At 39.5% G+C, this 23,592-nt stretch overlaps 1 protein-coding gene across 6 annotated transcripts in view; it reads left to right on the top strand.

Moving 5' to 3' along the window:
- PPP2R2C (protein phosphatase 2 regulatory subunit Bgamma) overlaps positions 1-23,592 on the top strand; it is a 160,723-nt gene that overhangs the window by 29,769 nt on the left and 107,362 nt on the right. Inside the window, exon 1 of one of the 6 annotated variants that reach the window (XM_072334048.1) lies at positions 15,282-16,073. The exons of 2 other annotated variants lie outside the window; for them this stretch is intronic. In XM_072334048.1, coding sequence (XP_072190149.1) covers positions 16,004-16,073 — 70 coding nt within the window. In that variant the 5' untranslated portion in view covers positions 15,282-16,003. Of the gene's footprint in view, positions 1-15,281; positions 16,074-23,592 lie in introns of those variants that run through there. 3 more of the 6 variants (XM_072334050.1, XM_072334053.1, XM_072334049.1) reach the window with 3 other exon arrangements.

The raw sequence follows: 23,592 nt of genomic DNA on the forward strand, positions 1-23,592 counted from the left end.
TAAATGAAATTGAGAACTGTGGCAGAACTTCAGTCGATCCTGTCAGCTCCTTACTTTTCCGTTAATGAAGCTGTATGAATATAACATCAATTTTCTGCTTAAAATGATCAGATTGTAGGTAGAGACAGTAAGAGGCTGGTATATCACCTTAGGCTTTAGTAATACAGTGGCATGTATGCAACAGATTTAACTTTTTTTTTTTTAACATGTCCTAAACATCTTTTCCTTTCCTTATGTGGTATTTGCTTAATGCACAGCTGTTTGCAGTAGCAAGAAGTTCAAGGAGTGTTTGGATACTGCTCTCAGACATAGGGTTTGGATTTTGGGTGGTTGTGTGTGGAGCCGGGAGTTGGACTCAGTGATCCTATTGGGCTTCTAACTTGGGGTATCTTACGATTCTATGGTAGTACCTATTGATTTTTTCCCCATTTTGTGTGACCTGATTGTGTCTCTTGAGTATTGCTATGCTAATAACTTCTATTTTCTTTATCTGCTGTGTGTATTAATTTTAGTCTGTACTGATTTTAGTTATAACAAAAAGAACTAGAACAGAGGCACTGACCTATTTGTATTGTATTAGATAAAATACATCCTCAGTAAAAAGTCATGTGCAGCATCAAAATGGGTCGTCCTGAAATCCTTACTAAAGTTTACTTGGAGTTCAGCATATTATTTAAAGTGAGAGATGAAAGCCTCACTAATTTGTTATGAAATTGAGAAATTCACCTACAGCCACATTTTCTGTTCACTAACTGTATAAATCTCTTCTTAAAGTCGTAGTAGTTATGTCTCCCAACTACATCTCCCAGTCGTTTTACTCTCTGTTGTTTGGTTAATGAGCCATAAAAAGGCCTATTACCAAATCCATGCATATAGTGAATACCTCAGATTTTTTACTACAATATTAGGTAATGTGCACTTGCCTACAAAGTGCAGCTTTATATACCTAGCTTTAATATGGAGATAATGTTCCAAATTATTTGTAATGTTGATGGTCCCATTCAAGTGCTTTCTCCACAACCTTCCATAAGTACAGCTGATTTTGAGTGTGAGGCATTCCTTGGTTTGATAAAAGCAGAATGTGGCTCCTAGACTTCAAGTGACTCTGAAATATACCTTCACCACTGTTTATAAATATTTCATCACTATTTATAAATACCTAAAGGATGGAAGTCAAGGCTCTTTTCAGTTGTACCCAGTGACTGAACAAGAGGCAAGGAGCAAAACTGTGACGTGGGAAGTTCCATACAAACACGAGGAAGAACTTTTTCACTGTCAGAGTGACAGAGCACAGGAACAGGCTGCACAGAGAGGTTGTGAAGTCTCCTTCTCTGGAGGATATTCAAGGCACATCTGGGCAGTTTCCTATGCACCTACTGTAGGGAACCTGCTTTAACAGGGGGTTGGACCTAATCTCCAGAGCTTCCTCCCAACCTCTACAATTCTGTGAGACCTACAAGCAGCCACTTTCTAAAACTTAACTAACTTTTGAGTTCTTCTGTTTTGTTGTTTGATGTTTTATAGATGTCTTGGCATGTCACAAAAAAGCAACGCCATAGATTTCTATGGCCTTTTTATTTATTTATTATTGTTCTTTAAATGTGCAGCAAGAACTGCGAATCCAGGTTCAAATGTGCCACTGAGTTGGTTAGAGAATCTAAAATCTCGTGTTTTACCCTTTTCAGTGGGCACTGAAATGCCTAACTAATAAGAAATAGCAATACTTCTATTGCTCATTTATTCTGTATTTTCTTTGGTAAATATCAGATGAACTCAACCATTTCTTGTGCAATATTTTTGAAAAACTTTACAAATAAATGTTATTTTTTTTTCATTGTTGTATATCTTTTATATTATTTTCTCCGTACATTAATATATTTTCAACACATCTTTCTCTCATCACTAATACCTGAGCAAGAGCTGAAAGTCAGAAAGCCTGGATTAGAGAGAATCCGCTTGTGTAGTAGAAATTAATTGCTTCCTTTGATGCCTTGATGTCATAATGCCAAGCATACAAAAATATCAGTATACAGAAATACTCATGAGACCTTGCATGTTTGTGTTATCTATTTTTAGCTTCCTTTTTGGACATGTCAATTGATTCTGTGGAAATATAAGTGAAATTTGTTAGGATTTCTGCCTTTTATCATACATTATGATTTGGCGCTTAAAATCTCTGCCAGTTTGTTTGGTTTATGTGTTGGATGCTCTCCTTTAACACGCTGTGTAGTTGAACTATGCATAGTTTTGTTTCTGGGTTAGTCATGCTTTTTGGTTTTTGGGGGGGAATAAATTTATACATTTTATGTCTTATACAAGAACCTATGATCATTTTCAAGAAACTGTGGTATTGTTAAAGAAAGAAGCTATGGCATTCTTCTGAAGATCTCTGTTTCTCTTCAAGTGTCTGGGGATGTGCCCAGAAGAACACTTGAATGTTAGCAATGCGGGCTCAGTGCCATGTGTGCCAAAGCAGATGCTCGTTTGTGCAAGAACAAAGCAAGCAGGGCCCCAACCCTGCATAATCTCATCTGTGCAAAAGTTCCTACAAAATCCCGCTTCAAGAGGGAGTTTTTTGTGAAGTCTATGAGAGACCATGGGAAATGGGGATTGGGATCAGTGTTGAGCCTTGATTTGTTTGTATAATGCTGCTTTTTACTGATAGGAAACCAGTAAAACCCTGGGTATAGAGTGATGCAAAGATTAAAAAGCAGAACAAAATACTTGTCAGCATTGTATAATTACGATTGTTCTGTTGTGGTACATTTTGAAGTGTGTTTATATTTAGAATATTTTATTGTTAGTGAAAATTAAAACTGATTAACGCGATTCACCTTTTCTTAACAAACCAAATATCCATCTACTCTGCATATCCCACAGTGTGCAGAGCAATATAAATTTCCACTGTAGTTTATTATTTGTTTGAATGCGATTCACAATACATGGCTGTAGAAATTCTCCTGACAGTCTTGCCAGATTGGAAATATTCTTCTTGGAATATTACTTTAAAATCTGAATCTGGAACTTCTAGCCTGTTTGACTGGAAGACCTGTAGTATCTCTATGAAGAGCCTGCAGCCGGGCAGCTCAGGGATCAGTGGCAATACTTGGGTTGAAGAAATAAATAAAGAACTTATTCTAGGGACCGCTGCTTTAACACACTCCATACCTATGAAGGCCTTCATGCTGTTTTTTCCTGATTTTACACATTTTTATTGGATAGCATTTCCCCTTTCTGGTCTGTAGATGGGCAGTTGGAAGCCATTTTCTTTTAGGCTGCTATCTCAACAGAAAAAACCCTGCATTGCCAAGAGGAGAACTGATCATCTCAGCCAGCATGCTTGGTTTGACAGGAGTCAGGAGGAAGCTGCTGGGTTTGGAAAAGAGTAGCAAGAAGATAAAATCTAAGAAGAAATTAGTTAAGGAACTAAGCTGGTAGAAATGTTAGAGCCTCTTTAGTAAATGGTATAAAAATTTTTAGATACATTGTGCAGCATAGAAGTGCGTCAAAGGATGCTGGATTTATGTGTAACAGTTTTTGCCTTTAGAGTTCACTGGATGAAGATAATAAGCTGAGTGAACCACTTTAGATCCCCATCCACAGCTTTCATCAATGTGAAAAACCAGGAAAGAACTGCAAATGCAATTTGTCATTCAAAGGCAGATCAATTGCATTCATTTTCTATATGATAAAATAGGTTAGCAGTAGCAGTTGGCTGCTAATTATGAATAAAGACATAGCATTTTTTAACCTTGCAGTCTTCAATGTCGAGTGCTTATTTTGGGGATTAAGCTGGAAAAGGTTTGGAAGAAAGCCAGCGTCAGTGGTGTTACTGTTTTAGACTTTATCACAGCTACCAGTCCATGGGACAGATCTGAGTCTTCCTGCATTTCTAAAGCAAATCCAAGTGGTTTCTTAGATTTTGTCAGTTTACCTTTACCTCTTATTATAATATTTTAATTGCGCTGCCAATTCCTGATGGTACATACCTCACTCCTAACCACCCCCACCCTGTTCGACTTTACCATCAGTAAGATGTCAGAAATCTGTTGGCTTTAGTTTGGGGATTTATAGTGTAGGGGGTTTTGTTGTTGTTTTTGCTTTTTAATGCATGTTAGCAGCATATGGTTTGCTTGTCTTCTAAATTGTATTTGTGAGAAGACATTACTCCCCGTTCTTGCAAAGCTGGGAATAATGATATGAAGCACTTGTGATATGAAGGCTTGTGAAAGATGCAGTTCAGTATGAAGCATGAATATAAATCTTAAATTGTTTCTCAAAATCTTTTAAAATTTAAATATAATTTTTAAATAGCAGCTACACATGCTGTTTAATGCCGTTAAAACTGGTCTCTCTCTCATTTTGCTACGGAGTAATTAATGATTCATCTGTTCTTATAGCTAGCCAATTTATATTTTATGTTGCCAGCTGGTTTATGATATGTCAAAGACGCAGAGAAAGGTATCACGGGTGTAATACATTAAAAGTATGGTTTTTGTCTATTGCTACATGGACACAAACTAATTAGGAATGGAAATTATGACCTTGCATTACCGAAGTCATTTTGTAAACTGCGGACTTTTGAAATGATGGCAGACAGCATGTAAGCAAAAAAAGACAAAATAACTTAGTAGTTGTGTTTCTACAAGTAAATGGAACATTTTAAAATTGGAAAAGGAGCATTAAGTTTCTTGCCAATCAGATTTTGACCAGCCCTCTTAACTGGATCGTCAATGTCATACACTGGAGGTGCTTGTATTACTGGGTGTTCTCTTTAATTTTATCATTTTTACTGTGTCAGCTTTTATTATCATTAACAACTAGGCTCACAAACTCAATTGTGTCCCAGCAGGATTTCAGATTATTCTTCAAATTACAGCAATTTGTCATGGTGTCAATGTTTTTTAACCTCTAACCCTAGGTTACGTACAGAGTCTGCAGAGTCTGGATTTGGCATGCCACCGATTCAATTTATGTTGAATATAAACAATCACAGTGTCTCACAAACAAACAAAAGGCAGGCAAAGTCAAAACTAAGGGTCAAAGTCTAGCTTGTTGTGAATCCATCTCTAGTTGGACTGTTTTTTTTTTCCCCCAGATAAGATCTAAGCAATACAGTAGTATCAGCTCTTTACCATATGGAGAAGCAGAAGTGAGTTAGGCTCTCATTAATGGCAGACACCCTACCGTGGTGGCAGCATAGAATTTAGAAGTATTGCTGCTACAACTGGTGTTTTTCATGGTATGTGACTGAAGAGGTTTTCAGGAGTTTTCATGTGTGTGTGTGTCTGTGGGTGTGAGAGAGAGAGAGACAAACAAGCCAACTAATCTCAAAGGAACGTGCTAGTTCAGAGGCAGGTAAGAAAAGGTGGAGAGGAGGGGAGAACACCCAAAGCCAGAGAAGAGAAGGGAGGGGAAGGTCTGAACAGCTTATGGGGTGATCTGAAGGCCAGGTGGCCTGATAGCTCTGAATGAGCCCTGCCACCCATGATGGCCAGAGCTCTATTGGAGGGCACAGCTGGTGCTAACTTGCATGGATGAGCCTTCAGACAACCCAGCTGCTGAGGTGTGATTGGGACAAATTTACCATCTTCAGAAATTTACAACTGTGGTGTTGCAGTGACTAAGGGACAGTGTTAAATGTGATGTAGAATTGCATTTCATCTGTTCCCTTTTTACCATTTTGTTGCTATTTCAAATACTGCCATCATATGTTTACCTGTTCTTCTGTTCTTGAGCTTTGCTGGTAATAAAGTGATTTTGGATTTATCAGACAAATTCCAGCTATTTCAGTGAAAAGCAGAGCTTTCCTGTTCATCCTCTTGAATTTAGCAGAATGGAAGCTGGGTCATGCACCTTCTCCCACTACTGCAAAGTGTTGGCTCTGAGGTCTGGTGATTCTGATAGGTAAGGAAAGTTCTGAAGAGTAGAAAAAATCGTAGATCATCCCATGACATGGAAATATCTTTTTTATTTCCCATACGTGCTTTCCATTGTCTTTCAAGGACAAATGCAGATGTTTCTCAGAACTCTTTTCCTTTTGGGTATTATAAATTCTTGCTTTCATTTAGTTTTTGTTCTGATTGAGTGCCATCACTATTTGATGAGTTCAGATCACAGTACTTGAATGATATCATCGTAAAATCTTTAAGACCTCACAGACACAGTATTTCAAGCAGTAGCAATTTCTGGTATGGTCAGATGTCAAAAATATGACTTTCAAGTGTAAATATAAAATCTTAATGAGATTTCCATAGGATGTAAGGTGTACTACTTGTCATCATGTTTTTCTTGACAGTTGGCTGGAAGTCTGGCAGTATTACTGCAGTAAAACTCATATGTGAAACATTATCGAAGATTTTCACAACTTCAGATAACAAACTTTCCATTAAAAGTCCTTTGTCTGGATTGTTTCTTTATGATATAATGGTGACAGCTGCAGCTATTTCCAAGGGCTGAGATGATTTTTGCCTCTTTAATCGGTTTTCGTGCTCTCAAACTGCTTTCTGGTTGTACTCAATTACTGCTGGTGCTGGAAGCTGTGACTTGACTGATACACGGTTTTATTTGCTTGCAGCAGGTACAGCTATGGGTTTGTTACTTGCTTCTTCCTCTTTCTCACTGAAGGGAACTTTGTTTCATGCAAAAAAGGATGTTTCTGTCCAAAAAAAAAAGGTAACCTTGCATAAACTTTAGGAGCTGTGGCTTAAGGACATGGCTTGGAATAAAGTGAAGTGTTGCAGTGAGTACCCTGTGGTCAGGGGTCATACTGCCAAAGCAGCCAGTGTTGAAATGAAATGCTTACTTCCGTCAGTTACATTGACTCAAATCTTCTGCCTTATTATAGGTACATTGAATAATTAAGAAGCAACTCTTAATTACTGCCTGAAGGAGTCATCGAAGTTACAGTACTAAGTGTGTTACCAAGTAAATTTTTAGATTAAACTTCTTTAAATAGAACTGTGCAATGTACATACTACCAGAGGAACCTGCCATGTCTTACTTTAAAGGGTCTCTTGTAATCTAATTCCATCTGCTTAACATTTTTAGAAGTGCTTTGAGAAGTGGCAGTGTAAGGGATGATCAGAACAACAAAGGGCTGCAGGCAGGCTCAGCAGGCAGGGACGAGGAAGGTCACCATGGGATAAGATCACTGGTCACTTTGCCCTTAGGCACCGTGTCCCTGTCCTGCAAATGGTCTTCCTCAACCCCCCATAGGTAGCTGTCCCTCAACACATAGAGAGATCATTCTATTTCATTGGATTTATAATTGTCTTAACAGTAATTGCATTATTGTGTGCATATTCTGTTCTTTTCATTGTGCTGGCTTAACAATTCATTAGTTGAAATTAGTTCACTCTGTTACAATCTTTAGATATTTTAAGAAATTTTAAGCATTTACGCTTGCTCAGTGACCGAGTTAGTCCCTATCTAGCTGTAAGTTAAATATAGCTTTGCTGAGTTCAGCAAAATTTGCGCTGTTGATCAGACAACATTCCCTTCCTTTTTGTTGAAGGGCTGCTGATGTGCTGCAGATGTATTTCTGCTGGGCAGACCCCTCTGAAGCCTTTTGGCCTGTGCTGGGTGAGGGCCCTTCTTCCCTCCTTGTGTTATGAAACTGAGGCAGCCTTTGCCAATCTGAATCCCTGCTCCTGCATCCTATCCGTATGGCTGTTTCTCTTACGTGTGTAAGGTAAATCCAAGTGCAAATGCGTCACTGCTCTTGCCAGTGGGAAAATTTCCCTTGCCTAACATGAGCATCTCAATCACTGAAACACAGATTTATGTTCTTTTTAGTTGGGACTGTTTCTGGATTCACAAAGTCAACATTTTTTGTTGCCACCTGATGCATCCTCAGCAGGAGGTATAATAAATATCTATACCCAGAATATAATTACCTCAAACTGAATTAGATGATATTGGATTTCCCATCTGAGTTTGTAGTATGGTATTATACAATAAGGTGAGACTGTCTCTCAGTTTTTCAGGGAATATTTGGTAACACCAAGATCTTTCATCAACAAGCAAGCATCTCTTGTGACCTTATTTAAGAGAGCACCTCTCTTAAGCCATGCCAACAATATTACAGTTAATTTTATCTACAAGAAAAACACAGGGCTGCATCACTCTCTAGAACAGCTTGTTTGCTCTGTGGCAGCTCCTTCTCTCTGGCTGTGGTCTGCAGGCATTCCCAAATCACCAGATTCCTGTACCTCGTTAGTTATCATGGAACAGAGAAATACGTAACTACTCCTTGTGAAGTAAGGTGACACTGGAGAAAAAGCTCTTGGCACTTTACCTATCTGAATTAATTAAATACATTGGTGAAAGGAAGGAGACAGCATGGCTGTCGTGTGACACGTTATGTCATTTCTCTGCGGGCTTGTGAAGAGCATTGCTTTTTGGGCCAAGTTCCCTTTGCAGCTGTCATTTCTGTATGGCTGTGTGTAGAATGTAAAGATGGTAATAAATGATCCCGTACATTGATTTTGTTTAATAGACTTGCCAAGTGCTCAAAGGCTTCCTGAATTATTATTTCCTGAGACATTTCCAGTTCTGAATTAGCAAGGTGTTAGGAAGAGTAGCTGTGGAATGCTTTTTAATGTGAAAGCTAACACACTGGTAATTTGATATTCTCAGGCAGTTTCTGATATTTTATGACAGGTCATAATGTTTAAAAGTTTATCCTCTGTTTCTTTCTTTGTATAGAATGTTTCTCTTTTCATACCTGTTTTCTTGTCTCTTCAGTTTTGCTACTGAAATTGTTCCAGCTTCATCTCTGTGTGGTTTCTGTATCTTACAGCTTAAGGCTTTCATAGTGTCCATTTTGGAAGCTGTTTTTGGAATACCTTCCCTGTGTTTTGACTGTGTTGTAGCCGCACTACAGAGATGCTGCCTTGAATACTGTGTTCCTGTGCCACCCAAGGCTGTAAGCCCACAAAATTTGCCCCTGGGCTCTTTTTCCCCTCACCAGACACTGGTACAACTTCTGCCTTTTAGTTCCCGCTCTTGCACTGCTGGTTTGCTGTCACTGGACTTAAGCTGGTAGATAAGGAAGTTTGTTTTTTTCTATTTATTCCTTTCTTGGAGGAAAACACCTGCAAACAGTGCCCAGGGTTACCAGCCTGGGTTATTATGATGTTGTAGGGCTTGGAAAGGGCTGTGGTGTATACAACTGCTGTGATGGGATGGGGGAGCCTGTTGCTTCCCTGTCAAGGTGAGGCAGTGGCCCTATGGGGGAGCATTTGTCATAGCAAAGTCCCAGCTAAGGGCATCTGTCCTGCCTTGAATTCAGTGGAAGCCACCATGTCCAAATACACTGACTGCATTCTCTTGGTTGTAGAAAAGATACTAAGGTAGGCACAGAGCTCTCTCTGTTGGTTAGCTCTGCCATCCTTGACATGGCACTGCAAAAGAGAAGGGCAGAACTGTGCCTGGCTATGTGGAATGCTGAGCATGGTGTGGAATCATGGTGTGGACTCAGTTCATCCTGCACTCTGCTTCTTGGAACACCTCCATGGCACTGACTCTCAGAAACAGAGTGGAGGATGCTGAAGGAAGTCTGCTTCTGTAATTTCAATCACTTGATCATAATTTTTAATTGCTTGCCTTCTAATATTGCCAGGTGCTGGGAGCCATTCATTTTATCCAGTGTCTGGAGTATATGGGCTAAAAATAACTTACTTCTTCTGGATTGGTGTTATTTTTAGGTTCAACACAGTGTGTATTAAGGAAGTGTGTATTCTCTTTGAGAATAACAGGATGGTTTCCTATTGTGATAGTAGCCATTAGGTTTTTCAAAATAGTTGGGCTTCTACATCTTTTTAATGCATATTCAATTCAGTTTGCAGTGACTGAACATTGTGTACTGAAATGTAAATTAAATGCTATAAATTTAAAGATTCTGAGCAATTACTGGAGAGGTGTTACAGTAAGACAAAATGATTTACTTTTTACTTGAGGGTTATGATTGATGCAGTTTTTCTTTTATTACTTTTTGGATGTTAGCTTCTAGCAGTATCTATTTGTTTTTGTTTAAGCTGTCAAAGAACTAAAAATGAAATTATATGGTAGTGCTGTGTATTGTATTTGACTGTTAGACAAGAAATATAAAGGGGGCTATTCAAAAATGTATGGGAATATGGATTTTTATTTTTAAATCTCTTATCAGCATCATTTATAATGCATTATCATTATAACAACACAATTAGATTAAGTCCTTTGCCAAATACACATCACGTAATGAGATGTGCTTGAAAGTCTTCAAAATAAGGGAAAGTGGAGGGATACCATGACATCTTTTATCACCTGTGGGGTGACTCCCCCCAAGGCAAGTGGCTGGTACTGAGGTCTGTGCTGTCAAGGCAAGGTGCTTTCTGTGATCTCATTTGTTCACAGTTAGCCTGGATATTTCCTCTGCCCTGCTGTGCAGGGCTACTATCAGACAGGAGAGAGAAGGTTCCAGAGTGACAAATACTTATTCTGGATGGAAACGCTAAATGAGAACTAGAAAGCAGAGAGAAACGTTACTTTAAAGGTAGCATTCTCAAATACTGAAAAGTAAAACCTTTCAAAACCATAAGGAATGTGTTTTCTATCACACAAAATGCTTCTCCTGAGCTCAGGCCTTCTCTGTTGTGCTAAGCTGGGCTGGAGGAAGACTGGATGTGGAATGTTGTATCACATGCTTTGTCCTTCACATGACAGGCAGACAAGGAGTTCCCATACTTCTGAACAGGAGTATGGCTGTATTGCATAATCTTATTTTCCTGGGCATTAAAGATAAATAAGTAAAAAGCCAAGCTAATTTGCCAGTGGCCTAATTGGAGAAGTCTTTAAGCCTTTTCTTTTTATCTAAACTTGATATGCATAAAGGGAAGCGAGCATCTGGCTCATAAATATTCTCTGTTGGTGAACAAATTCAATTGCTATGAAATAAAAACATAAAGGGTTAGCTAAATATTTTATTGTATTTTTCTGTAGCTGACTGATTGAATGTGTTAATCTGTCCCATTTCAAGACGAGAAGACAAAGTTGGTACTGATTCACACAATTTGCCAACGTTAGTATGTGGTCAGCAGGTCCTGCCAAGGCACTAGAAAGACTCATTGCTACACAAGCATTAAGTTAAGGTAATAAGATACTTTCATTACAGCTCGTGTAACTTTTAAGGATTTTAAACCTCACAGTACTGTGAATCATTCTTCAGAAATCATTAGTTTGAAGTTCAGTGCCATTTGACTTAAAGCCTTTGTATTTTACCAAAAGAACTAGGAATCATCTGTGTATGAAAAGTTCTGTTAGGCAAAGGAGATATTTAAGCATTCAACCACTTTTCTTTCAACTGCTCTTAATTGTTATAATTCAGACTGATGAATTTGGGGTAGTAAAATGGAAACAGTGCTCTATTTCAGATCTCGAGGGCTTAAATTATTAAAGGTTGTGCTCCAATATCTGTTTCTAACAAAGGTAAATGGAAGCTCTTTGTGTGATTGTGTTTAAGAGAAGAACAAAAACGTTCTGCATGAGCAAAATGGGAAGATCAACCAATCACCAGATGTTTGTAAATAGGATCACATGGAACTCTCAGGGCCCATTGTCTTCAGTCACCTCATTCTTCCCACTCTTATGCTGTGGAGCTTCCTGGTGGAAATACAATGAGCAAGGATCAACCGTTGTTCATTGAGCATGTGCTCTCCTCTGCTTCAGTTCCTTCACCATCCAGCTAAACTACGCTGTAACTTACTGACACCTTCAGTCTCTATTGGTATCTGTCTTGTGCCCACTCTTACTTTGCTCCTTTCACTCTCAACTGGTGCTGTCTCTGAACAGCTTGCACACATTATAACACATTTAATACACTTTGTCTTTTCCACCGTTGGGGACAGAATAAAACAGAAAAAGCTCTTGGCTTGCTAGCCTGCCTTCCTCTTTTTTCCTCTAAGCTCACTCTGTTCTTGTTAGGCACATATATTTCAATCTCTTGATTCCAGATTTTGTTTATTGCTGCTCTCCACAAAGTCTAATGATATTTTAAAGGAATCTCAAAACTAGTTCTCCATCCTTATTACTGAGTCAGTGTTTACCCGTACATCTGACTGATCTGTACTTGGCACTCCCACTTTGCAGTTTGCTTATAAATTCTTTAGGATAGGGTGCTCCTTTATTTCTGTTTGTATGCTATTCTGCTCATTTAGTGGGCTGTTTTAAGCACAGGACTGTGAACTACTGTGAGAGTGCTAGTAAGTAATATATTCTTGATCAAAGGTTCCTTTTCCCCCATCCTTTCCCTGGATATTTTGGCTGGATCAAATGATGCAGATTATCAGTGGGATTGCTAATAAGCTGCATTATCAAACGACGTGGCTAGTTATCCACAAATGTTGTCTCACAAATTTACATTGCACTGCAATTTTAGAGCAGAATTCTGCTAATCTTTCTCATATGAACTGACATGCTTACGTCAGTGGACAACTAAGATTTGCTACACAGTAAGGATTTGGCTCATAATCCTGGGGAAAGCATTTGCATACACACAGGGAATACTGTCTGGTGGCTTTGTTAAAAGCTTTCTCCTCACTCCATTCCTCCTTATGTGATTTTCAACTTGAAAGTGGGAGGAATGAAGCAAACTCAATCTGACCCATGGTGCCTAAGGAGGCTGTCTGTAAGGCTGTCTAATTCAAATGGCGAGAGGAGAAAATTATCTCTGGATGAGAGTTGTTACACTGACTTCACAAAAAGAACTGAAAACACTCTAGCTGCTTAAATTGCATCTAACACTTGTGGGCAGAGTGCAAGCTTCAAATGGCTTAAAATTATAAAATCTCAACAGATTGAGGATGAAGGACAAATAAGAGATGGTGACTGCTGAGCTTATGTTAAAAGACAGGAAAATGTTATCTCAGATGCTGTAGAAATTGCAAAAGCTTTGGTCACAGAAATGTAGATGTGTTTACAAAAATGGTTTGCAGTGTGGTTTTTGTTTTCTTCTCCATGAACCACCAGAGTGTTTCTGAGACTTCGTGCCCAATTTCAGTAATTTATTTTCGATTGATTTTCAGTATTTTTTTTAACATATAGTTCTTTTTTTATGGGAAAGATGCAAGTTTGTTTCATCTATGTTTGTGGATATAAATTATTCACTGTATTTCTAGTCAACTGTGTTAGGTAACTTTTGGGATCAAATATCCAGCAATGTGACCAGATTCAGCAGTCACAGATCAGAGGAAGCTGCTAAAAGAACATGGGTGCCTTAAGCGTCCATTATACAAAATGGAGAAAGAGATTTCTGACTCATATGCTCTGAATTGCTCCCCAGGTTCCTCACAAAAGCAGCCAGGTTAGTTCTCTAAATTTGGATGTGAACTTGCTCTTTGTACTCTTTGTTGCTGACTTCAGGGTGTCAGGATGTCATATGCAGGGCGTGTTGCTCACGACACCTCTTGTCTTTGCAGGACTGAATCCTAAAATAGCGTGACAGAGAAGGACAAAATAAACCAGTTCTATCAGACAGATGAGAGTTACATTATATAAAATGAATATCAGTATCTGTAAGGTCTTCTTTCCTATTTCAGCCAATGTCTACGAATATTTTCCCACTTACTGTATTACAGTTTCTCACAATTACAGCATGTACTAGCTAGCGTTGTCATCCAGTATCTATGCTGTATTTGCTTCTGATAACCAGGTAAAAAAACAGAATAACAGACAGCAGGATAGGCTACCCAAAGGATTGGATCACTGTTTTAGGATCCTACCTTGTACATGAGGCTTCAGCTGTCTACCAGTCCATGCATGTCTATAAAGATGTTCCTGCTCATAAAGCAGCAGGCCCTAGGTTGTTTGGTGTTGCTGCTGATGTGCTTTCCCTCTAAACTGAAAAAGAGAACTGGTTTTGTGCACAGCCTTGAAAAATGGATGGTGCTGATGTGTGAGCAGATGGGATATCCTGAGGTTGGAAGGATTCTGTGCATGGACAGGAGTGGAGAAAGGCAGCACCTGGCTGAAGAGGACTGGGTGAGCACTGAAGAGCTGCAGATAGCACCACAGCATTGACTGATACTCTGAGTGCAGAAGTAAAGGTTCTAGTGTTGTCACCTTGAAATGTTGCATATATGTGAATGTGTTCACAACAAATGCAAGTATGGAATATCTTCTTTTACTTTCCTACCTTCTCAGATGTGAATATATAGTAACATTTACTTGGCAGCTTGAAGATGTTTCTGTTTTATTTTGCTTCATCAGTGAGGAAGGAAGGTCATTTTCCTGCTATTTCTCTTTTTCCCCCAACTTTTCTTCATTCTGAAATTAGATGTTTATCCCTGGAAAGTCATTACAGAGAGCATTTTATATAGTGCTCTGCTTTTTCCAAAGGCATGTATCCCTTTTATAGTAATACAGGGCACTTAGTACATATGGCTCTCGAAGGTAAAGCTATCTTCATTAAGATACAAGAACAAAACCCAGCAACTGCAGGATCTATGTAACATTACACACACAAAACCAACCTGTATTAATGCTGACAACTGTATTTTTTGAGTTCAGTTCCAGGGCTTGAGCTACAGGCCCATCCTTCTCCTCCGAACTGATTTGGTGACTGTGTACTCCCTTTTACTGCTGTAATGGCTTTGGTACCCAGCCACTTGTCCTCTATTCAAATGTCTGTACTTCAGTGGTGCTGAGACCTTTTCCGAATACATTCCCTCTGCAAACAGTTTGTACTTCCTGACCAGGAACTAAAAGTGCAGGGAACCTGCCTGTCCTTTCAGTTGAAAGAGTTTTATTTTAATATACACCACTGTAACTGCACTGAACTGAAATACTTACACTAAAGAACAAGGTTTGTTTTGTAATGCAACTGCATCATTTTTCAATTCTATTTTTTTCTTTTTTTTAATTTCTAAGTGTATTTCAGCCCTGCTTTTCCCAGATGCTGGGCTAATACAAGGAGTGAAAAAAGATCTAAGAAATTGCCCTAACCTGCAATCATTCCTTTTGTCCAGCTTTCTTCTATAGTGGAGCCACTGAAATTTGTTTTCTGGCCCTCATTTTCTTTCCCATACTTAGGATTTTGCCTCATTTATTAATTTATTTATTTTAAAGAAACTGGCAAAAATTGAAAGGCAAATGACAGCTATTTTATCTTACTTTTTCCTGGTGGATGCCTGCTCTCTCACCGTCCCATTCTCAGAGGCAGGCATTTGGCAATTCCAGTAATATTTATCCAGGCTGACATTGAACGACTGTTGCTTTTGCTGCATATGACAGTATTGACTAGTGCAGAGCTGTGGCCTCCCATCAGTGTGCAATACGTGTCGATGCAAACCCATTTAAGCAGCTGGAAGTTTTTTCTCCCTCATCCCCTCCCTTAAATTTTTCATTGCCCATCTTCGCAGCAGAAGGGCTAAAATAATTACCTGCAGTCTCATTTTTCACTTTCCTACATGCAGATCTTGCGTGGTTGGGCAGCGAGAGGCTGGCTGGGAGGGGCCTGCTCTGATGCAGCACAGGCATATGACAGCAGCAACAGCCAGCAGAGAGCTTCGCCAGGCGGCTTTTGCTGCAGTACGCTGATTGCCACTTGAGAGCATCCGCCAGGATCCCCGGCAGCAGGCACTCGGAGGAGACGCTGCGTGGGCACTTGTTTAAGGAGTACCTGACTAAACAATTGGGTTATTCTTTAACTGCGGGAGAAGTGCCTGTATTCCCTTCACGCAAGCTCCCTACTGGCTTTCTGCATTCTTAATTTATCGGAGCAGTTCCTCCCTCTGCTTCCCTCCCGTGACTTTTCCTTTCCTTCCTTTTATTCTAGTTATTTATTTTGAGCGTTTTCACCTCCCAAATCTGTGCTGCATCACCAGCTCTCATTATGCTGTGCTCGGTAGCCCGGTGTGCTCCCCGCCTCTGCTAGGCAGTGGCAGCATGGATGGTGCTCTTGTGACGACCTCTGCTGATGCTATCAGTCCACTGCGGATAGGCATGCTGAGTAATCCTGCTGTAAATGGGCGAGGACACGGACACACGAAAAATTAACCACAGCTTTCTTCGAGACCACAACTATGTGACTGAAGGTAACAGAAATACTGTCATTATTCTCTTCTTGCATTGCAGATTCTGTGCCAGGAATGCACTGTCACGTTTGGAGATGTAGGCTGTTCTTTCTTTCTTTCTTTCTTGTATTTTTTCCAGCAGTCTTTCAGGGTGTTTTCCTGTGCGATGTAGCAACAGAATCTGTTTGAATTTGCTAAATCTCAAAGGTGTTCTGTCTTGCTGTGATGGTATATGAAACTGTATGTGCTGAAGAAGGTCTTGCATTGTGCTGAGTTTGTGCTAGTGAGGTGTGCAGCACCTGGCATTGAATGCACAGAAGCTGCAGTGTGAAAGCCTGGAAGCAGCCGATCCCTTTAAAAACATGAAAGATTTCAGAGCTCTGCAGTAAAAGAAATAATCTGTAAAGTTAACTGTTTGCTGGTGTAATAAAGGTTATGCATCTCATTTTGGTAATTGTAGCCTGAGCATCACAGACATTGCTGATTGTTCCCTTGAGAACTGTATAAATTTAGAAAGGACGTGCATGCATAATCTTTTGAAATACTGCTGCCTTCTTGCCACCCTCTCTCTGTATGTGCAAGGTACAAGAGGAAAGAAAAGGCACCTTCATTGTAAGTCCTTCAATGGCTGCTGGTTTATTACATAAAAAGGATTTTCCTGCAGGTGACATTAAGTGCCCAGATATTTTAGATTGAGTCGAGTGAAATGGTTGGGTCGGGTGCTGATCCAGTTTGCATCTCCAGAAAGTTGCTTTAAGAGCAGATCATTTTAAGGTTGATTTATTGAACAGGAGAAATGTATCTGAAGGTGCTTGACTTTGCAAATATATTTGCGTGTGCTGAGTTTTAACAGCACTTTCCAGCAGCAGAAACAGTACTTCAGTGTAGGCTTATATAATATGAACATACTTAACATCAGGGTCACCCAGCACTACTTGAGACTCAAGTCTCCAGATTGTGTCGTCATTTGATCAATGTTCAGTCACTTAATACTCCCGTGCTGCATCCTGAAATGTGATCAGCTGATGCTCTCTCGATTATTGATGATTTGCAGTTTTTTAGGATGTGGAGAACAGTGAGATGGTTTGGCCAGACTGGGAACACAAAGCAGATATTTTCCAGCAGGGAAATGTAGAAAGCCGTGCACTGTAACTGTTACCACTGGCTGGTGTAGCTGTTTGATCATCTTCCCTCCAGGACATTCCTGGCATCCTGGTTCATGTTTCTGCACATTCTAAAGAATTGTTTTCAATTTTCAGTGCCTTTTGTCTGAATGATGTTTTACATTTTGAGATGTATTCATCTGCAAGAACATTTCAAGCAACTTTGCCTTGCATTTATTAGGTTTGTAAATGAACGTCTTCAGTTTTGCAAGATGTTCTGTGCAGTTACTGCAGTGCACTATCTACATGTCGAGGTTCAGATGTATATTTAATGGGCGTGTGTGGCTACATGACAATTTGGACATCTAATCTGTCAGTTTTGTAATCTGAGGGAAAGAATCACTTGTGGATTTTGCAAATCAGCCTTGTCCTTGATATATTACAGGTGTTTTAGATGGCATTGATTTTAGTATTTTGGGGCACACGGCTGACTGAAGTGTGAGGTTTTCTCACTTTCTATCTTCACTTGATCTTTGGATTGGAAGGACTGGATGTTCTTCCATGGTTGCACCTGGGGTGGCTTGTCTTAAATGGGGCAAAGTAGGCCTTAAATATCAGTGTCAACCTATATTTCCCCTGGGAATGAGAGTCATTGTGAAACGTGTTGATTTTGAGTAGATGATGTATAGGAGACTGTCATAGCTAAGGTTATTTGAAATGGTGTTAATTCTTCAGCTCTGAGTATTGTAATGCTCAGCTGGACAGCCGTAATACAATTCTTCCATCTGTTACCCCAGAGGTTGTCACACCTTTTTTAAAACAATATGAAAATCATGAGGGAACAGATTTATTTGTGACACTTTTCCAGGGATGCCTTCAGGAATCTACCTCACAAAGTTTCATTTCCAGTTGATACTGAGAGTTGATTAATAATTGATTGGGTTTAAAATGCCGAATGACTGTGTAAGTTAAACTGGTGCTTAAAATGTACTTTGTTCGTTGTGTTTTTTTCTGTTTCTTTTTAAATTTTATTTTATGATTTTATTTATTGAAAGATCTGGCTCCATGAAATGGCTTTTAACACTTATCATCTAGGAAGGCCTGAAGTCCTTTTGCAGCCCTTTGCATTTGGCTCTGTCATATGTTGGTACTGTGTGTATGATAGCAGTGTACATCTGGAAATGCAGCCATGCTGTTTTGCAAACAGTATTGCATTATTTTGTTGTATTGAAATATATGTTGGGGAGAGTCAAACCAAAGACCGTCTTCTGGGTTGTTGAAAAGAAATAAACACTTAACATTTTATTCATTGGAAAGCTTACTGATCCGTTGTTCTCTGTAAATAACTACAATGTTCTCTTTTGCTTTCAGAGTTTAAAATCTTGGTAAGGGGTTCTTCTGTTGTTGCTCTAAATTCAGCAGACTAAATTCACTTGCAGAAGGAGGTGTTTCTGACCTTATATGCACTTCTTTCCCATCTGTTCCCTTAGGAAAGTAAAGCCAACAACAATCAAGGTGATGTGGGTTAACTAGACTATTGCTTTATTTCTGATCTATTACTGCATTGAATAGCCAAACAAAAACACCAGAAAAGACATAGATAGGCTTTTGAATGCCCAGGGTGTAGGGAGACCATGAGCCAAGTCTGACTTGGCTTTGCTCTCACTAGTGGCCCCAGTACGTTCCTAATGGACAGCTTGCTTGAGCAAAGAATGATGATCTCTTTAGTGTTAAGACATTATTTTCTAACATTGGGGTTATGTACCAAGCATGACTGGCCTTGACTGCTGGAAGCTTTAATTGTTTTATGAATCTCAAATGTTTCCTGATCTGATTGACGATGCATTGCTGTCAGTGTTTTGCTGTTTCTGATAGCAGGCATTATACACACACATAAAGCACTGCAGACATTCAGATGGCAGCAGTGACAACCTACACTTGTTTCTCCTGTTCCATATGCGTGCCTGCAGTAAAGTTAATGGAGTTAAACCAAGCAGGACTTGAGTAATTTTGTCATTATAACTCTTGAAAGTATTTTACAGTTGCACCGTGGAAATAAGGCAATTTAATTTCAGCAGCACCATGTAGGAACATATTCAGTGATGACTTTCGAGAGTGTTTTTTGAGGGAATGGCTTCAATTTAAGTTGTCTGCTCGCTGAAAACCAAAACAATGAGATTTAAAGAGAGAGAGTAGAAGCACCTGAGGCCTGGAGAATGTGAACTGCAAGGAAATTTCCATAGCTTGTGTGGTTTCTGTCACTGGACACTGTTAAATGCAGTTTCTTTGGACGTTGGTAGGCAGTGAGATGGTGATAGCTGATCCTCCCCTAGGCCAAAATATGAGCTCAGTGATGCACCACATCGATTCAGGCTCATGACTCGCTGCCAAGCTGGGGTTTGTCTTTACAGCCTCTTGCAGGGCAGCTGCCCAGGTGGTGCAGTGTCAGGGAAATGCAGAATATCAGCAACACAGTGGGACGTGGCTGGGTGGGAGGAACAGGGGCTTTGCTTACAGAGTCTGTTAGGGAAGATGGCAGGAAAATGGGAAAATGGTGGCCAGTGGGATGGGGACAGCATATGGGTAAGTGGCAGTGTGCTTATGGGGCCAGAGGCTGCCCTTCAGTCTGATGGCTGCCTTGACATCGCCTTAACAGTAGAATTGGCAGATAAATAGTTAACACGAGGAACAAAATCCACTATCCTTACAAAATGGTGTTGATAAGTGTGATTAATCTCTATGAACCTAAATTTCTCTGGAGAATTGATTCTCTGGTGGCAAAGGCATTCTGCAGGTTTTATGTAGGCATGTCCAACTTGTCAGTTCATCCCCATCTTTTCATGGACTTTCCCTGTTTTGGGAAGAACTAAGACGTTGCTTGTCCTCTCAGTTTCTGCCTCGATCTACTCCTTTACTTGTAAGTGAAGCTGGGGAAGATGCACAGGTGCAGCGAGGCAGAAGCTGACCTTCAGTATCTAGTCATTTATATGGCCAAATGGTGCAGATTGGTTCCATATGGCTTAACTTCTATTATAAAGTTAATCATGTTAATGGTGTATTAACCTTCTCAAATGTGATATTTGAAAAATAATGAGAATTACCAGTGCAGTGTAAAACATATTGAATCATAACCATGTAAAGCATTTATTATAGGGGATGAAAAAAAGATACTTTTTTAAAATTTGGTAATGATTTTAAAGTAAAATCCCCTGTAGATAATGAAAACAGATTTAGGAGCTTTTCTCCCCCCACTTAAATGGAGAAGTTACTATTTCTGTTCTTCGTTAATCAATGCTAAGGGAAATTATCCATTCTTATACACTAAGAAGACATTTATTGATGAACGGCCTTTCATAAATATCTCAAGTATAATTTGAATAAGAGCTGCCTACCTGAGAATACTGGAAGAATACAGAGAAGAGGTATGGCTCTGATGGCTCTAGGTCCTTATCACTGTTGTTGGTCACCTGTGTAGCATGGACTTAGTTAAGGCTGCATTCCTGCATGAACAATGGTGGGGCAGCAGTTTGTTCAGGTGAGGCATCCTCAGCCAGTGTTCAGCTGCTTCATCTGCTGAATGTGCAGGCGTACGTTAGAATGATTCTGAGCCTAGAGTGGGATTTTGGAGTTTCTTGTTTTGCTTCTGTTGGCATCCCCATAGTGCAGGGAGGTGTCAGTGTTAACTTGTTACTGCCTCTGCCCAAGGCCTTCTTGCTCAAGGAAGATGTGATGAATGTCTGGCTGTTAGGTCCTCCTTGGAGAGCTCTTGAAGCTGTTCTGTGCTGCTGGTTGTGCTTAAAAAGCGTGGAGTTAACTTGCTCAGGAGCTGCACTTAATGTTGGGCCTCCAAAGGACAATTATTCACCAGGGTCATGTGTACCCTGTACATTGATTCCAAGTGTGACTAAACTGAGTGGCAGCTCTTTCCCCTTGTGAAGGCAGAAATCTAATGCCAGGTTCTGGTGAGTTGCCCTCAGATACCGACAGCAACATTAGCTCTCTACACACATAGATAATTAATAGATGATCTCCCACTCATTAACCAAATAAAAACTATAGATAGTTGCTGTGCAGTGTCATTAACCAAAGATAAGAAGCATCTGGAATATTGGCTAAGGGATGAACAAGCCATGCTGCTTCTACAAGTGCAAAAGATGCAGCAGGTACCTGCATAGGGCTTTCACTGGGAGCCCAACAGCGGGGTCTGACACATGTCTGAGTGGCACAAAGGACTGCTTGATTTCAGCAATTTAGCCTGTGTGCACTTTGTTCATAAGTACTTTCGATACAAACAAGTACAGACTAGAAACATTAAATAGAGTTATTTATAGTGTATTTAACCATATAACTCCAATATACAATATATTCAATTACACCTAAACCTTGAAGTTCGGGAGGTCAACGGTGCATTGTATTTATGAGATAAAATCCAGCATGAAATGTGGATTTATGCACGCTCTCCTCGATCTATGCCAGATTTCTTTCTAATTGAAACTGACAATTCAAAAGCATTGAATAATGTAAAACTAAACAACACAGTGCAGGTAGAGTAAGTGTCATCATTCACTGCGGGAGCAGCTGATTTAGCATATGCATCATTATGGAAAGAAAACTGTACCTTGCAGGATATTTTGTTTTCTGCTCAGACCACAGACATTTCAACAATGTATCACATATTTAAAGAATAATAGATGTGGTTCATACATCAGTTTAAATTGTGAAACGCAATGCACTAACACTGAATATTTTATAATAGAAGAAGAACTGAGTATGTTTTATTACATCCATAAAGAGGTAATCAATCAGCACTGCCTGCATCGTGTAATTACTTGGTTACCAGTTCCTGGCTCTTTGAGACTTCTCTGTTGCAGTTTGTTTCTTCCACCTTAGTAAGGCTTTATATAGAGGAGCACATGCTAAGAAGAGGCAAGGTATTTACTTATTGGCTGGGAAAGGATGGCAGAGGAAGTGATTATCTCAGTGAACCAGAGGAAAGTACTATTGGGATTTTTGTTGTTAAACAAGCAAGGGTTTTAAGTGCACGTCTAGTCATACAGAGATGCTTTCCTGGTCGACTGTTTCTGTAGTTCCCAGGTTAACACTGAATGACCTTTAGTGACAAAAATGGTCTTTAATATTGATTTCTGGTAAAAGCCCCCCAATTTTTACCAAAAATAACAAAAGAAAGCCTATCAAAGCTGTGTTATGTATTGTAAGAGTTCATTTTCTCACAAATTTTTCCCCGTTGAACTGCTTTACCTCTTATTTTTGTTGCCTAAATGCAAACGAGAGCAGTCTGTATTTGGACAGTGCCAATACAAGTTATAAAGATATACATCAAAAGGCCCAACTCCTAATAACATTTTTCAGCACAACGTGTCACACAGTTCAGTAACTTTTGTGAATTTTGAGTACGATGAGGTTTGCAATCTGTATCAGCAAATGCAGCACTGCCCTTCATATTTATCTGCTTAAAAAGAGAGAAACATCTGCTTGTGACATAATGACATTCACGTGTGTTTTAATTAACAACAAAGTACGGCAGAAACTAAAGGACTGAGAATTATTTTATATTCTCTGGTTCTGGTTCAGCTCAAATCTGAATAGAACTTAATTAATTGTCACCTTCATTCTTCCGGCACGTCGTACTTTTGTTGTAGATGTGACCCAGGCATTGTGAATAGTTGATGATAGTGCAAAATGAGACCATTTACACCAAGTCTGAGGTTAATGCTGCCCACTGATGTACAGGTTGCTGTAAAGTCAGCCATACCATCCTCTGTTCTGGGAAAAAAAAAGCAGAGAAGATGCATATATATATATATTTAAAGTAAATAAATGCTCTCTATCCACAATCTGAAGTGTTAAACGTGTATTTCAAATAGAATTAGGGGTAGGTCTCAAAACAGTGAGTTGGTCTGCAAATTTCAGTAATGTATTTCTAAACTTTTATGCAGTCAATGAAACCTGATGTTCTGGTAACTTCTGGGGCTTTCCGTTTCTGGCAGAAGTTGGCACAAGTTCTTACACCTTTCTGGGATGTTATCAGAGCTGTTAATCATACTTCTTATATCCTTATTTAATAATTTTGGATATATTTATTTCACTATTGTGATATGTTAAAGAGGGAAATTCAATAATAAATGTAGTAACAGTAATTAGTAAATAAAATGCAACAAATAGGAACAGTGGACTGGGCAGTGCAGAGGAAAGCACACAGAGCTCTCATCATGCTACGTGTAAACTTGATTTGGTATCTTTCATTTGTGCATGCAGATGGGTGGTACTGGAATAGCCAGCAGGAGATGAAGTCAGCTGTTCTGGAGTCATGTTTGGAATGGCAGTATTAGGACAAGCACATTCTCTTTAATGAAAGCAGACTCTTTAATCACAAAGTGGAATTCACAAATGTGGCGTCTTTGAAATAGGTAGCTGTG

Source organism: Excalfactoria chinensis, chromosome 4, assembly GCF_039878825.1.
Source record: "Excalfactoria chinensis isolate bCotChi1 chromosome 4, bCotChi1.hap2, whole genome shotgun sequence".
NCBI classification, from domain to species: domain Eukaryota; kingdom Metazoa; phylum Chordata; class Aves; order Galliformes; family Phasianidae; genus Excalfactoria; species Excalfactoria chinensis.